The sequence below is a fragment of the Carettochelys insculpta genome, chromosome 3, assembly GCF_033958435.1.
Source record: "Carettochelys insculpta isolate YL-2023 chromosome 3, ASM3395843v1, whole genome shotgun sequence".
NCBI classification, from domain to species: domain Eukaryota; kingdom Metazoa; phylum Chordata; order Testudines; family Carettochelyidae; genus Carettochelys; species Carettochelys insculpta.
The window spans coordinates 117,432,736-117,449,811 of NC_134139.1; the positions used below are offsets into that span (position 1 = coordinate 117,432,736).

Sequence of the window (17,076 nt, forward strand, 5' to 3'; positions counted from 1 at the left end):
TCTGTGCTCTATTCCACCCTGGGGGCCATAGCTAGCAAGTGTACTTTACCAGTCTGCAAATTATGCTAGATCAATGGTATCCAATAGTATTCATGGATTGCCACACTTGTGCTTGTCCTCCTTCTGTATTCACCCCTCCCCCCAGAGCCAGGCACCCCATCTCCCCTCCACTCTAAGTGAATGTCTTCCCCTTTCCCCAGAAATAGGCACCCCCAGGCCCCTGCTCTAACTGAATGCCCTCCACCTCCCCCCGAACCAGGCTCCCCCAGGCCTCTCCCTTCCCGCTCCAAATAAATGCTCTCCAGGGCCAGGTACCCTCAGCTACCCCTCCAACTGAATGCCCTCCCCCTCCCACAGGACCAGGCATCCCTATGCCCCCTCCCACATACACACAGCAACTCACTAGAGCCACTGCAGGAGCCACATGGGGGCCTACGCCATGGTGGAGCCCAAGCCATGGCCACAGGAGCCACCACCACTGATGCAATGCGCTTGTCCCACCAAGCAGTGCACGCAGGGAGCAACCAGACAGCACTTGTGTGTGGCTCTGAGGAGCCACATTTAAAGGCTCCAAGCTGCATGTGGCTCCAGTGCCCAGAAGTGCCATACCACAGTGTCCTGTTTGCCACGTGTTGAGTAGTGAACGTACTGGACACCGCAATGCAAGAGCTGTCATAGAACTGACCCTGGAATTAGCTGCCTCCTTTTCCCCACCTGCTTTAAGCCACCCTAGAAGATGTCAGTCACAGTTCAGAATTTGGCCCACAGCTGAGTATTTGCTTTGGGACTTTTAGTGGTAACAGATTCCACAAAATGGTTAGGATGAAATTCACTGAGGACAAATGCAGAGTACTCCTCTCATGAAAAAACAATCAATTGCACACCTATAAAATGGGAGATGATGGCCCAGGACTAAGTATTGCAGAAAGGCATCCAGGGCTTATAGTGGACCACAAGCAAATTCAGATCAACAGTGTAGCACTATTGCAACAAGAACAAAAAAGGCAAATATTCTAGGCTGTATTAGCAGGAGCGTTGTTCACTGGTTCATCAGTTAAATCCTTCTGTTTTCCAAGGTAAATAATCCCAGTCTTAGTTTCTCATTTTACATAAACTTCTTGTTTCCATTCTTATTGGATGATATTTTCATTATTGTTGGGTTGAAATTTTAGGTTAGACAGCTAGGCATTGTGTCTTTTATATATAATTTCTTCTATTTTAAGGTTAGAACTACAGCTAGGTGAAGTCGAGATAAACAGTTTGCTAAAAAAAATCCAGTTTAATGTGAACTGAAACTATTTGCAAATCTGATAGACCTTTAATGAATAATGCAGCGAAAATAGTTTTAGGGCTAGACTTGCCCTTCAATGCTATTCATAGAGGTACTAGTTAACTCTGATGCCACTGCCAGCCCCATCCCCACCTCTTTATCTTCCTATTAAAGCAAAAAAAGTAGTCAAGTAGTGCTTTAAAGACTAACAAAATAATGTATTTGGTGATGAGCTTTCGTGGGACAGACCCACTTCTTCAGACCATAGCCATACCAGAACAGACTCAATATTTAAGGCACAGAGAATCAAAAAAGTAATCAAGGTTGACAGATCAGAAAAAAATTATCAAGGTGAGCAAATCAGAGTGTAGCGGGGCAGAAGGGGTGGGGGAAGTCAAGAATTAGATTAAGCCAAGTATGCAAAAGAGCGCCTATAATTACCCAGAAAATTCACATCTCAGTTCCAACCACCTGTTAATGTGTCGAATTTGAATATAAAAGAGAGTTCAGAAGCCTCTCTTTGCAGACTGTTGTGAAAATTCGTCTTCATTAAAACGCAAACTTTTAAGTCATTAACAGAATGGCCCACTCCATTCAAATGTTGACTGACCAGTTTGTGAATCAGGAGTGTTCTTATGTCTGTTTTGTGCCCATTAATTCTTTGTCTGAGAGAGTTTCAAGTCTGTCCAATATACAAAGCATCTGGGCATTGTTGGCACATGATGGCATATATGATGTTAGTTGAGGAACATGAGAATGTGCCCGTGATTCTGTGAATAACCTGGTTAGGCCCAGTGATGGTATCTCCAGAATAGATATGTGGACAAAGCTGGCAACAGACTTCGTTGCAGCAAAAAGTTCCAGGACTGGTATTCCTGCAGTATAGACTGTGGTTGTGGGTTAGAATCCTCATAAGGTTGGGAGGTTGTCTGTAGGAGAGAACAGGCCTGTCACCTAGGGCTTTCTGGAGTGTGGCATCCTGATTAGGGATAGGTTGTAGGTCTTTAATAATTCGTTGCAGTGGTTTGAGTTGGGGCCTGTAGGTAATGACCAGTGGTGTTCTGTTCTTGGGTTTTTTGGGCCTATCTTGGAGTAGCTGATCTCTGGGTATTCGTCTAGCCCTGTCAATTTGTTTTTTTATTTCTCCTGGTGGGTAATGCAGGTTTATGAATATTTGGTAGAGATCTTGTAGTTCTCAGTCTCTGTCAGTAGGATCAGAGGAAATGTGATTGTACCTAAAGGCTTGACTGTAAAGAATGGATCTAGTTATGTGTGCAGGATGGAAGCTAGAAGGGTATAGGTAAGTATAGCGATCAGTGGATTTCCGGTAGAGCATGGTACCGATCAGGCCATCCTTGATTTGTACTGTAGTGTCCAAGAAATGTATCTCTCGTATGGAGTAATCGAGGCATAAGCTGATGGTGGGGTGCAGGTTGTTAAAGTCTCTGTGGAATTCTTCTAGAGTCTCTATACCATGGGTCCACATCATAAAGATGTCATCAATGTATCTTAAGTAGAGGAGAAGTAATAGGGGACGAGGCTGAGGAATCGTTGTTCCAGGTCAGCCATAAATATATTAGCATATTGTGGGGCCATGTGGGTGCCCATAGCAGTTCCACTAATCTGGAAGTATATATTGTCCCCAAATCGGAAATAATTGTGGGTGAGAAAAAAGTTACAGAGGTCAGACACCAGATTGGCTGTGGTGACATCAGAGATGGTATTCCTGATTGCTTGTAATCCATCTTTGTGTGGAATATTAGTATACAGAGCCTCTACATCCATGGGGGCAAGGATGGTGTTGTCAGGAGCTTTTCCAATGTTTTGTAATTTCCTCAGGAAGTCAGTGGTATCTCGGAGATAGCTGGGAGGTGTTGGTGGCATAGGATTTGAGGAGGGAGTTCACATAACTGGATAGTCTGGCGGTAACAGTGCCAATACCTGAAATGATAGGGCTTCCGGGGTTCCCAGGTTTGTGGATTTTGGGAAGTAAATAGAATAATGCAGGTTGGGGCTTAGATGGTGCGTTTGAATACATAAGGTCCCGAGTAGCAGCAGGGATTTCCTTAAGTAATTGTTTTAATTTCTTTTGAATTTTCTGGGTCATTATAGGGGCTCTTTTGCATACTTGGCTTAATCTAATTCTTGACTTCCCCCACTGCTTCTGGCCCCGCCCCCCACTCTCACACCTTGATAATTTTTTTCTGATTTGTCAACCTTGATTACTTTTTTGGTTCTCCGTGCCTTAAATATTGAGTCTGTTCTGGTATGGCTATGGTCTGAAGAAGTGGGTCTGTCCCACAAATGCTCACCACTTGACTGCTTTTTTGTTTTAATAGTATATAGACTAGCACGGCTTTCTCTCTGATACTCTTTATCTTCCTGTGGTTAGAGCACTTGGAATGTGGGAAACCTGGATTCAGGTTTCATTCCCCTGATCATTTAAGCCAGGAGTTAAATACGGATCTTCCACATTCCTAATTAGTATCTTACCCACTGGGTTATAGGCTGTTTTGGGGTGAGTCAAACACACTCCAGTTGAATTTGTTCTACTTTGTATTAAATAAATAGGGTTTTAGGAAGAAGGGGATTTTGAAGTCCGGGGGGGGTCCTTTTGAAAGGCCCCCATCTACACAGGCAGTGCACAATTTGAAAGTGGCATTATTGAACCGCAGGTGGCCAACGTTATTCTAATGAGCTGATGCATATTCATGGCAGTGCCTCATTACCATCTGCCAATGTAGCTCATTACCATGCCCCTTCCAAAAGGAAGGGGCTAGTGTAGATGCAGCCTTAATGATCGAGGAAGGTAGTTGTAGGCCATGTGAATGTGATTGGATACTGACCTAGTGCCCTGAGGTTGGGACAGAATTTGAGAATGGGGGAAGTATGTGAAATTTTGCTTTTTAATTTTTAAATGTAGTAGAGGATTTATCCGTGAAATCCAACTATTTAAATATGTAAAGATGAGAAAGAAGTTTACAAGCTAAATGCAACACATCACAAACAGATGAAAAGCAAGGCAATGTTTAACACCTCTGCCTCCCACTGAACAAAACAAACAGGTGGCCATGTCCCACTTAAAAACACTGGCTTGCCTATTAGCCTGGCTGGCTTTTAAGAGATCAAAATTCAGTAGAGCTCAAGGCATCTCTATGGGGTTGAGGGATGTAGGCCTAACTGAGCTTCAGTCCATTCGGATTTTTACTGAAATGGAGAACCACAGGTTGCAGAATGTTTTCTCCTTCCTTCACTGGGAGGTGCGTAGTTCTCACAACTTGTCTGTAAGGTAAGTAACTGTAGAATCCCCCTTGTATGGATAAGGAAACAAGTCATCCCAGTTGATAAAAAGGTGAGAATACCCCAAAGGTGAAATTACTTTTTGGAGTGAGCTACCCATTCCAAATCTCTATTCAAACCCAGTTTGATAGTGTCAAGTTTGCATATGAATTCCAGTGCTGCAGTTCCACATGGCAGTCAGTTTTTGAAGTTTTTCTGCAAAAGAGGGCAACTTTCAGGCTTGTTGCTGAGTGTCCAGGGATGCTTAAGTGCTTTCCTACTGGTTTTTCACTTTCTGTTCTTGATATCTGATTTGTGCCCATTTATTCTTTTGCACAGAAACAGTCCTGTTTGTCTAATATACATGGCAGAGGGGCATTGTGGGTGCATGATTAGGGCAACCATATCTCTCTGTCCCAAATATGGGATAGAAAAATATGGGGGGATGAGTGGCTCCTCCCAGATGCAACAAGCCCCAGGGAGCTGGCGCCCCACACACCCCCCGCCCCCAGCCCTGGGGAAGCAGTGGTCACAAATGCTCTCAACCCTGTGGCCCTGGGGAAGCAGCAGCTGTGAGCGTTCCCGGCCCTAGAAAAGCGGTGGCAGCAGGCACCCCCTGCCTGAAGCCCTCGGGAAGCAGCAGCCATGGGTGCTCCCACCCCGCCCACCACTAGCCCCAGATGGCCTAAATACAGGACAATTCATCCCTTTTAAAAAATAAGTAGGGATGCCTTTTTGGCATCCCAAATATGGGACTATCCTGCCTAATACGGGATGGTTGGTCAGCCTACGCATGACGGTATATATCAAATTAGATGCGCAAACTATATTAAACCAGGAGTTGGTCACCTGCATGTCTACTATTGGTATTCTTTCTTTTTTAACCACTGTTTGGACTGGACCACATCCTCCCTGACTGAACTGGCCTCGTTAATGTTGGTCCTCCACATAGTAAAGTACCACTCCAATCTTTGTATGCATGTATATATATCTGCTTGGACCTCACTCATGGTAGGAAGTGTTGCAAGATCATCCCTACACAGTTGTTGAGGGACTTAGTCAAGGGATTCTAGAACCACAGTGGAGGAGTGGTTCAAGAGCTCATTGTAGTGCTCCCTCCAACAAGAAGCAATGGCTCCATTGTCTTTCAAGATTTGGGCACCATCCTTTGATCTCAGGTGATTGATTTGCTGGTTTCTTGGTCCATAAACAGCTTTGGTAGCATTGAAGAAACCTCTTGTATCATTGATATCGGTGACATGCTGGAGTTATTGCACCTTCTCAGTCCACCACTGTTTTTTCAGATTCCTTTCTTATGTTGGACTTCTGCCTTGGCCTTGGCATGCAGTTCTCTCCTTGTTGTGCAGTTGATGTTGCTTTGCTTTGCTTTTTTTCTTTTTTGCTTCCACAAATCATTCAATCTCCATTGTTCTCATCAAACCAGTCCTGATGCTTCCTGGACTGGTAGCCAATGGTTTCTCCACAAGCTCCAATGATGGCATTTTTCAATTGACACGAGTGTTCTTCCACATCTTCAGGATGTACTGTCAGCAGCTTCCTTTGCAGCACTATCTGGAAATCACTTTGTCTGATGGGTCCTTCAAGCCTTGTATGTTGACCTTTTGTCGGATCTGTTTCCTCTGAGTTCTCCATTTGCTGAGAATCCTCATTGCCATTGTGGATCAAATAAGGTGGTGATCAGTCCAGCAGTCATCAGCACGTGTGAGAAGGACATCATGCCGAACCCAAGCACGGACAATGACATAGTCTGTGAAGTGCCAGTGCTTGGACTGAAGATGTTGTCATGAGGTCTTAAATTTTTTTTCTGGCAGAAGAAGGCGTTTATGATGACAAGCTCGTGTACTGCACATTTCGTAAGCAGGAGTACTCCATTGGAGTTGCTGTTGCCAACGTTTTCTTTCCCAATGGTAGCCCGCCAGAGGTCCGCATCTCTTCTGACCCTGGCATTGAAGCGTTCCTTTATGTATCTGACAAAGTGAGCTCCAGTCCACAAAAGCCTATGCCCAGATAGAACTGTTCATCTGTAAGGTGACATTAAGCACAAACAAGAATCTTCTCTAAGTCTTAAGCAAAATGCCTGTAGAAGAACTGCAAGCTGAATTTGAATCTGCTTACAACAGGGGTTTTTTGGCATTGCTCATAGTGAAAATCAAAAATTTCTGTAGATAATCTTCTTTTACAGTACCAAATTAGATTTTGTAACTTTGCTATTCTCAAAATATGGTCACTACGGCTTTTTAAATCTCTGCTGAAAGATGAACTACAAAATGTGTTTATACGTACGGCTCCTTCACGTTCTGTAGTATAGCTTCTCATTTTACAGTGCGTGGGCACTGTCATCCTAAGAGACCAAGTCACATAGTCTAGATTGGGGTAGGGAGCCCCTGGCCTCTTTGTTTGGATCCAGATGCCGAGGCTTCGGGCTCCCCTCCATAGTATCCAACTTGCAGCTGGGTGAAGGGTGAGGAGTCCCAAGCCTTGTAAGCTGGATCAGGCAAGCGGCTATCTGGAACCAGACCAAGGGGTCTGCTGGTGCATGGTGGGAGCATGCGGGCGGCCACGGCACTTCGAAATTGGCGCAGCTCGCCGCCACGCAGCTCATCTAGATGGGGTTCCTTTTTGAAAGGACCCCGGCTACTTCGAATTCCCCTTATTCCCATCTGCTCATAGGAATAAGGGGACTTCGAAGTAGGCAGGGTCCTTTCGAAAAGGAGCCCTGTCTGGATGAGCCGCGTCAATTTCGAAGTGCCGCGGCCGCCCACATGCTAATGAGGCGCTGAATATGTATTTCAGCGCTTTATTAGTAAACTTCGAAATGGCCATTTGCATGGCCATTTCGAAGTTTTTGGCGAGTGTAGACACGGCCTAAGTTTTTAACCAAATTGTAATACTGCTGATTTCATATAAAACATTCACTACTAGGAATTACATGTCCAAATATATGGTTTTCACCCTGCTTGTCACAGAACATTAACATTATGATCCAGTTATCTAACCACTTCCCAGCACACTAGAGGTTTTGAGGGAAATAACTATTTAGCTATTCCCCATCTCCAATGCACCTATATAGACAGCTGTACAGCTTTAGTGCACACACCAAATGTCTGACACAGATATTCCTCCCTAAAAAAAAAAAAAAAAAAAAAAACAAGCAAAGCTACATTGTTAAAAAATCCAGCAGACTTTAACATAGCCAGAGCACCCACCTTCCCTCATCTACCAAAGGACATTGTTTCAATTTCCATCCCCTATCCCAACCTTCAATCCATCCTACATCCACCTCCTTTCCAGTCCACAAGGGAGGAGAAAAGCCCACTGCATTAACATGCATTACTGCTGAATCAAGTAAACTGTCATCATGACAAAATGTATGTTGAACCTAGTTACTTTGTGTAATATGAGAGGGGTTCAGGGCACAGCTAAGAGAACTCACCCAGAGTATTTTACTTAAAACTGGGCACTCACAGCCCAGGCTGGGATTTCCTCCTCACTAAGGCAAATCAAACCAGCCACCAAAGTACCTGTGCCAGCTCCACTGGCCAGCCAGAAGCCACACAAGTGACCTCACAGATTCTCTAGCTTCTTCAAAAGCCCAAGTCAGTAGCCCCCTTTTAGTCAGATGAGAGGTTATTCAAACCTATTTGTCCAAATCCACACAGATTCGTATGGGCCCCAAGGGTCCAACCACAGTACCAGGTCAATATATACTTGGATCTCACCCGAAACAGCACACTGTGCCAATCCTTCAGAATAAAAAAATCTAAAGGTTTATTAAGACAGAACGAACAAATAGGGTGAGAGAAAAAAATTGTTAAAAGCGATGTATCACACACATCAATTACAGTTATTGATGCAGGCCAGTGAAATTATATGCTGATTTCTTGAAAGTCTCTGAAAGCATCCTTCTGAGGGATGGGTCCCCAGTCCAAACAGGCTTAGTTCATGAGGACTCAAAGAACCAAGATGGTCTCTGCCAAGACCTTTCTTCTTCCCATAGCCACTACAGGGTCAGGGTCATCTGAACCAGCTGAGACATTGTGGCAAACTGCCATTGGTTGTCGAGTTCACCAGCATGTCCCAGTCCATTTACATAGTATGCGGAATGGATATCTGGGCATCCGATTTCAATCCCATTGCTCAGGTGGACTGCTGTGGTACTTTACCGTTGGCTGCATCCCAGAGGACATCTCAAATTCCTGAGATGCACATTTGATGCCTGATCCTCTGTTTACTCCATCTTCCTGGCTGAGGTGGTGAGCATACCTCCTATTGTGAATCTCATCACTGAAACATTTCTAACGCAGCTATAAAGCCAAAATCTGTAACTTCACATACCAACATGGCACACATACAAGTAGCATAAACAGATGCAAGGCATTACCAGGGTTCATTAGACACCTCACTTGAGCCACTCGGCATATGGTTTGGTGTCAACTACATACAACATTAACATAAATGGCTTCCATATTCAATTTAAAAATCCAGGAACATCACACTGTGGTAGCACAGAAGGTGCCTTATTTAGGTAATGGTAACTGAGGATAGGTCTATGCTTACCGGATGTTTGTGCTACAATTGATCCTCCAGTTTGATTTTGCTGTCTGAAAATATGGCAAAATCAATCTCTCTGCACTCAGCCATCAATCATGGTACTCCAAGCTATCATGTGGAGTAAGGGATGTCAATGCAAGTTCAAAAAGCTCTGATCCACACCAGGGAACAAACTCAGTCCTGATACCTTGATTCTAGTTACGCTAAGGGCATAGCTAGAACACCATATCTGGGAGCAACTTTGTTCCCTAGAGTAGACCAGGCCTGAGTAAACTTGAATGAATCCTAAGGCCAGGACTACACTAGGGAATTGATCGAAATTGCACAGCTGGAATTGGTGTATCTTACATCAGTTTTTGCTGTCATTCCACAACAGGAGGTAGATGAGTTTCCCGCTTTGGCTACAGTTACACTGACCTGAACTGCCAGCAGCAGTATGCAAATAGCCACTCATTTGCATATTTGCCCAACAGTAGAGGCTGCTACAGGCAGAAAAAGGCAGTGTAAACATGGTTCTGCTGGCAAAACCCTCCCTTTGTCATCAGCCTTTTATGCCTGATTTTTTTCCAGGCATAAAAGACTGCTGACAAGGTGCAGGGTGGGGGTCGCTGGCAGAACCACATTTACACTGCCTTTTTAGCTGCCAGCAGCAGCCTCCGCCAGTGAGCAAATATGCAAAAGAGCAACTATTTGCATTTTTAGACTATGCATTTGCATATTGCAGAGGCAATTCGGGGCAGTGTAACAGTAGCCTTTGACTTCTCTTACTCCTTGCAATTGCCAGGAGTATTGGGGTCAGGAGTGGGGCCCTGATCCTTCAGTTTAGGCACAGGCACACGAGGAGAGCTACATCGAAGCCCGGCAGATGAACCACTGGTGCATGGCTCTTTGGGTACGTACAGCCATGAGCCAGGATAGTCTGAAGGGGCTCAACAGCAGTAAGAGAAAATTAGAAAGGGGGTGGGGGAGTTTCCTACAGCCCTCAGCTAGAATCCAGGTTCGCTACCTGCCCGGACAGGTCTGAGTAGTCCCGGCGAGGGAGCCGGCTTAAGCTGTATTCTAACACAACAAGCCAACAGCCCCGTGAGACCGCTGCAAAGACTAACAAAATAAGGGGACAAGTATCAGAGAAGTAGCCATGTTAGTCTATCTTAGAGAACAGGAGGTCCTGTGGCACCTTATAGACGAACAGATATTTTGGAGCATCAGCTTTCGTGGGCAAAGACCCGCTTCATCAGATGCATCTTATGCTCCAAAATATGTTAGTCTATAAGGTGCCACAGAACTTCTTGCTGTTCTCTAAAATAAGGGGATGAGCTTCCCTGGGACAGAGCCGCTTCCCCACAGCCGGAGCTAGCGCTCTACGGAGACAGGCGGAGTGCAAGCGAGGCCACAGGCCGCCCGCCCCCGGGCGGCACAAACCGGCCAGGGAGATACGACAGGCCCGTCGCAGCGCCCGCCCGCCCGGTCAGAGCTGCCTGTCTGGGCTGCGGGGCACGCCCCGACCGCCAGCCGTGGGAGGCTCCGCGCTCTCCTCCCGCGGCGCCCAGGCCCGTTTCCGGCTCGCGGGCCGCTCTCGCTGGCGGGCGGGCCCGGGCGCGGAGCAGAGCGGAGGGGGCGGGACGGAGCCGCTTCTCCTGCCGGGTGAGACCGGCCGCTCAGGGTTGCTGCCTCGGTGCAGCGCGGCTGCGAGCGGGGAGGCGGCGGCGACAGCGGCAGGTAACCGCGGCGGGGCGCAGCCAAGCCCCGCGCGGGGGCATTGCGCGGGGCGGGGGGATCTGCGGCGCGCCTGGCCCGGCCCGGGCGGGAGCTGGCCCGGCGCCATGTGCTCCAGGCCCCAGCCCCCGCCGCGCCGCAGCGCCGCGGATTGGCTGTCCTGGCCCCGGGAGGTGGGGGCTGGACGGGGGTGGCAGCCCCCTGGCCGGCGGGGGACGCGCTCCGCGGGCTGCGCGCACACGGGCCCGGCGCGGCCCCTCGGCGGGTTGCGAGTGAGGCTCTCACAGGTCTCCGTCCCGAAGGCGACCCCGGGTGGCGGGGCGAGGGGCGCTGCTTCGTAGCGTCCGTGCGCTGAGCTGATTGGGCGCACCAGGGCTTCCTTGTGTCCATCCGCCCCTACCGGCGCCGCGCGTACCACCTCCCACCCCGCTGTGTCATGGACTCCCTGCGCACGCCCCCGCCCCCGCCCCCCAGCACTCTGGGTGCCCCCAGGTCTTCTTCCCACAGCGGCATCCCCCGTCTTCCTCCGTGCCAGGCTCCCTGGGTGCCCCCCTTTTGCCTCTTCCCTGTCTGTCAGGAGCCCCGTGCGTGCCCCCACTCCCTCCCATGCAAACACCTCTCATTCCCCCTCCCATGGCAGGGGCTTTGCGTGCGACCCTCTTCCCCCATTCTGATTGGATGTGGCATTCAAAGTTATCTCTTTGCACGGGAAACAAGGCAGCAGGCCTGTAGCCCTTTAAAGACTAACAAAATGATGTATTAAGCGATGAGCTTTAGTGGGACAGACCCACTTTTTCAGATACGGAGGGACAGAGAAATACTGTCGTGCCGAGTGGAGACCCTCACTGCACTCGGCCAATCAAAGAACACCACATTTTTGTTACGTATATATTTGTCCTTTGGGAAGTTTAGGAATTGGAACATTGCAAGAGCCACAAAGCTTCACGAAAAAAGTTTAGATTAGTTGTTAGTTTGTTACCCAAAGTTATTTATACTTAAGCAAACACAAATTCACTGGTGTGTGTTGACACTGATTCAAAGGAAAATATGCCAAGCTCAAGCCTTCATAGACGGTATGCTTGGGCCAGAGAAGGATCCTGCTTCTTGGCAACCTGCTGCTATAACGGGCTTATGGTATAATTATAGTTTATTATTTATATTTCAGTAGCACCAAGAATGCGTTAGGCATTATCTACAAATATACTGAAGTCTAGTCACCTTCCTGAGGAGCTCAGTCCTGCAAGCAAATACATGCTTAACTTTATGCATGCGAATAGTCCTTTTGCAGGCAGTGTATGTTGTTAAGTTTGTAAAAGGCACTATAGGGCTAATGAGAGGCACTTAAACCGAAATAAATATCTTAAATTTTCTTGGATGTCACAGAGTTTTCACTAAGTAAGATGTGCAAAGTTAATCTTTTATGACCCTAACAAAATACGCTTTTAAAATTTGATTTTTAGTGTTTTAGGATTTTATTTTTTTCCCTTTTACAGTTATAGGTGCAATATGCTATTACATGCTGACCAAGTAAACCTAATTGGACAAGTATTTGAATCCTATGTTTTGGAAAATCACAGGAATGATATCTTACGTATCTTAAGGGAAAAAGATAATGAGGAACATTACTCAGTCATTGTTGATGCCCTCACCCTTTTTGAAACCAACATGGAAGTTGCAGAATATTTCAATGCCTTTCCAAATGAAGTGCTCCCTATTTTTGATAATGCATTGCGCAGGGCAGCCATGACAACTCTGCAGTCTGCTTCCCAGGCTCATGATCTTAGCATTAAGCAGAATCTTCATGCCAGAATATCAGGTGAGTCACTGAGGTATGTAATTCCATGTTTTATGGATGGATCGACTTCATAAGGGACTTTGGTGCTGCCTGACATCCCTGAAGACTCTACAGTCTACTAGTTAGGGTGCCAATCCCCCTGCTGCCCATCAGGCTGAAAAGGGATTTGAACCCTGGTGCTCATATCCTGGGTAAGTGCCATAACCAATGGGCCAAAGACTGCAAGGGGGCACCAGCACTACTTTCTCTTCCTCTCTCTTTCCTGAAAAAGGGCAGAGGTGCCTAACTCTAGGAGAGGGTTCCCAGCTGTGGATTCCAGATATAGCTAGGCCAAGAGTTCATCACCTAATTCCTTTTCAGGGTGCTGTTTAGGCTACACCCCTCTCCTCAGCATTTCCTATTATTTAGCTCAAGCAGCTGCTTGATCAGTCTGCTGGCTTTTGTGTATCCCATTCTTAGTGGTGTAACCCGCTCTATATATTGCATAAGGAGCCTTGGTGCCTAATTCACAGTTCTGAATTCCACTGGGAAGTGGAGCAATGAAGTGCTAAGCATTTCAGTGCCTAAATCTTCCTTGTGTCCCACCTTAAATGTTCCAGCAAGAGAAGGATCTTGCTTCTTGGCAAGAACTAGTGCTGTGCCTGGTGGGAGAAATTATTGTCCTTTATGTTTTCATTTTTGCAATTTCAATACACAAAGACCAATTGGGAGTCTAAATATATTTGGAAAAAAAAAATCCCAGTAATGAAATAAGCCTGTTTACTAGATGGCAGATGGCAATTGTTCATGATGCAGAAAGGGGAGACGTGTTTAAAAATATTTCTGTTCTCTATGTGGAAAGAAGCAGGGTGATGTTCTTTTTTCAAAGGAGAATAATAAGTACTTGCCACACTGTTAAGTATGGAGATATAAAATGTTTTCTAAGGATTAACATTTTTAAAACAGCAGGCCTGGAGAACTTACACCAAGAGACCTAAAAGAGCTGGCTAAGGAGATCTCTGGCTTACTGCTGATCTTTTATAATAAATCTTGGAATACTAGGAAAATTCCAGAAGACTTGAAGAGTGCTAATATTGTGCCAATATTCAGAACATTCAAGTGGAATGACCAGGAGAACTATCACCTGTTTAGCTTGACATGAATGCTAGGGACACTAATAGAAAAGCTGATAAGGGATATTGTTAAAAAATTGAAAGTTAAGCATGAAATTAATGCTAGTTAACATGATTTTATGGAAAATATGTCCTGTCAAAGAATCCTGATTTCATTCTTGGATGAGATTATTAGTTTGATAAAAGTAACTACATAGTTGTAATATAACTTATATTTCTGTAAGGTGATTTAAGTTTCAGAGGAATAGCCATGTTAGTCTGTATCCTCAAAAACAACAAGAAGTACTGTGGCACCTTATAGACTAACAGATTTTTTGGAGCATAAGCTTTCATGGGCAAAGACTCACTTCGTCAGATGCATTGGAATGGAAGTTCCAGGGCAGGGCTAATTATACAGGCTTGTGAAAAGGAGGGAGTCTCAGTCAAGGGTAGGGCCAGAGTTGAAAAAGTCAGTTCTGCCAGGGAGGATGTGGCCCTCTTCCAGCAGCTGATATGGAGGTGTGAACACCAAGAGTGCAGAAACTGCTTTTGTATTTGGCTAGCCACTCCCAGTTTTTGTTCAATCATTGATTGATGGTGTCAAATCTGCAAATGAATTGTAGCTCTGCAATATCTTTTTAGAGTTTGTTTTTGAAGGTTTTTTTGTTGCAGAATGTCTACTTTTAAATCTGTTACTGAGTGTCCAGGTAGATTGAAGTGTTCTCCTACAGGTTTTTGTGTGTTACCGTTCCTGATACCTGATCTGTGTCCAGTTATTCTTTCACGTAGAGACTGTCCAGTTTGGCCAATGTATATGGCAGAGGGGCATTGCTGGCGCATATGGCATATATTCTATTAGTAGATGTGCAGGTGTACGATCCCTTAATGTGTGGCTGATGTGGTTAGGTCCTGTGATGGTGTTGCTGGTGTAAATATGTGAGCAGAGTTACCCCTGAGGTTTATTGCAGGAGTTGGTTCCTGAGTTAGTTTACTGTAGTGTGGTGTATGTTTGCTGGTGAGAATTTGTTTCTTATTGGCAGGCTGTAGGCAAGGACAGGTCTGCCTCCCAAGGTCTATGAAAGTGAGGGATCATTGTCCAGGATGGGTTGTAGATGACTGTTGAGGCATTGGAGAGGTTTTACCTGGGGGCTGTAGGTGATGGCCACTGGTGTCCTGTTATTTTCCTTGTTAGGCCTGTCTTGTAGCAGGTGGCTTGTGGGTACACGTCTGGCTCTGTCAATCTGTTTCCTCACTTCTTCAGGTGGGTATTGTAGTTTTACCAAACTTTCCTAAAACCATGTGTGGTAAGACTGCAGAGTTGCCTGTCAATGCCTGAAGATTTGTTGGTGGGTATGAGACAGTGGACCTTCAAGAGCTCAGCCAGAATGTGAGGTTACTCGAACCAAACCTGGTCCCTGCTGCTTACCATTGGGAGTTCATCCCATGGGACCACAAAGGCATCAGTGTCAGTTGGCTCCAGAGAGAAGAGGCTGACATAATAGGCCCTGGCTCTTCCTTGCATCTCCACCAGCTCTATGGGAGGGGCGCCATACTCTGCCAGAAGGATGGTGATATGCTTTTGGGCTCTTCTCTTTTTCTTTAGGATAGAGAAAAAGCGGGAGTCATATTCCATTCCCTGAAGGCATTGGATGTAGGATCAAACAGACACCCAAGACCCTGAGCTCATCATATTCCTCCTGACACATGCCGCAGAGGGATGGGTCACTGGGGTGAGAGGCCAGCCTCCTCACCAGCTCCAGAATTTCTTGTTCCAACTGCCCAGGTCCCACACTCCACCTCCATTCGGCCCCGTGGGTATAGTCATGGCAGAAGTGCTGGTCACATATCAGAAGTGCTGGTCAGATATCTTCTGCACAGCCCACCATTTCTGTGTTCCCATCAGCCAGCCAAAACTCATGGAAGGATGTTGTAAAGCTCACATTCTTCAACAGACTGTTAACTGCACTGCCCTTAGGCTACCTCAGCTGGTCAGGTGTTAGCAAGGCCATTGTGGCCACCATGTGGTGGCCCAAGAATGGGTCCAGCCTGATGCTGGAGGCAAAGGCTCAGCCAGGTGTGAAATCAAGAAAGTAGATGCAGTTGACTTGGGAGTGGCACAATCGAGTGTCCTTAACCTAGAGATGAATGAAGTTGGTGGAGTTGTCTAGCTATTAGTCTAACCAGGGGGTGATGGTTGCCAATCTCCCTGAGGACATCCATGGTGCCCTGGCACATCTCTATCCGGAAATGACCCTGTGCTTCTAGGGTAGTGTAAAAATTAATATCCAAGACCAGGCACTCATGAGGATTCAGAGTGCTAAGGAAGGCAGATGCCTTCTGATAGAACTGCTGTGCCCATTATTGGGGCATAAATGTTAACCCAGAAAGACCTGCCTAGGGGACAGGAAAATCCATGAGCATCTGCTTCATTTCAGATGCTTTCTTTCACTGTTGGGGAAGCATTCTTTTCACCTCAGGTCTTTTTGAATGTAGCGGTATGTTCAGCAGAGAGTAGTTAGCTGATACTGTGACTTCCATGGATGTTGAGTATAAGTGGCAAGGGTAGGCAATTCCTTATCTGGGTCTGAGTGCTCAACTTCTCCCCTCTTCCTGTCCCTATTCTGCTGGTTCCTGCAGTCCCCCAAACCAGGCTGTTGCAGCTTTGTGAGTCTTCGCCAAGAGTAGATCTAGTTAACTTAAAAGTGGAAAGCCTTCCAGCTTGCCAGACCTAGTACCATACCATTGTACATGTGAAAGAGCCATTAGGTGGTAATAAAGCCATTTAAGAGGAATGTGCCAGTCCAGAGTTACACGTCATAGAGCTGGAAGGTACCTCAGGAGGTCATCAAGTCCGGTCCCCTGCCCTCTTGGCAGGACCAAGCACCATACCTTCTCTCTCCCTCATTTGCCCCAGAACCCTAAATGTCCCCCTCAAGGATTGAACTCATAACACTGGGTTTAGCAGGCCGTATATACTGTCAGTTTCTGAACTTACTGACAAAAACAATCGTGCATTATTGCAGTAGCTTAAAATTTGCTTTTAATATTTCATTAGTTTGCTGCTAAACATTATAAAAATCACATCTCTAAAAAAATCCTTGCCTAGGCTTTTAGACGCACCAAATGAACATTCACCTTTAGCCTTAAATGTTTGGATCTCCACACATATAGTTTTTTAAATGCATTCTTGAAAAGACCATTCTCATCTAAGGTACACGTTATTTATTATAGTACAAAAACTTGCTTCCAAACTCTTATTGTCCATCCCTGCTCTCTTTTCACAACCCCTCCCCTCCATTAAAACGAGCCCTAAAATGGACAACATCCCTTTTCTTCCAGATAGATGGACAAAT

General features: G+C 46.1%; 1 protein-coding gene across 6 annotated transcripts in view; it reads left to right on the forward strand.

Annotated features, from left to right (window-relative positions):
* Positions 1 to 9,821: 9,821 nt before the first annotated feature.
* Positions 9,822 to 17,076, forward strand: part of MCM9 (minichromosome maintenance 9 homologous recombination repair factor) — an 85,578-nt gene continuing 78,323 nt past the window's right edge. For 5 of the 6 annotated variants that reach the window (XM_074990668.1, XM_074990671.1, XM_074990674.1 and 2 more), the window contains exons 1-2: positions 9,822 to 10,840; positions 12,331 to 12,653. In XM_074990668.1, the coding sequence (XP_074846769.1) occupies positions 12,344 to 12,653 (310 nt within the window). In that variant the 5' untranslated portion in view covers positions 9,822 to 10,840; positions 12,331 to 12,343. The remainder of the gene's footprint in view (positions 10,841 to 12,330; positions 12,654 to 17,076) is intronic. The other variant, XM_074990670.1, reaches the window with a different exon arrangement.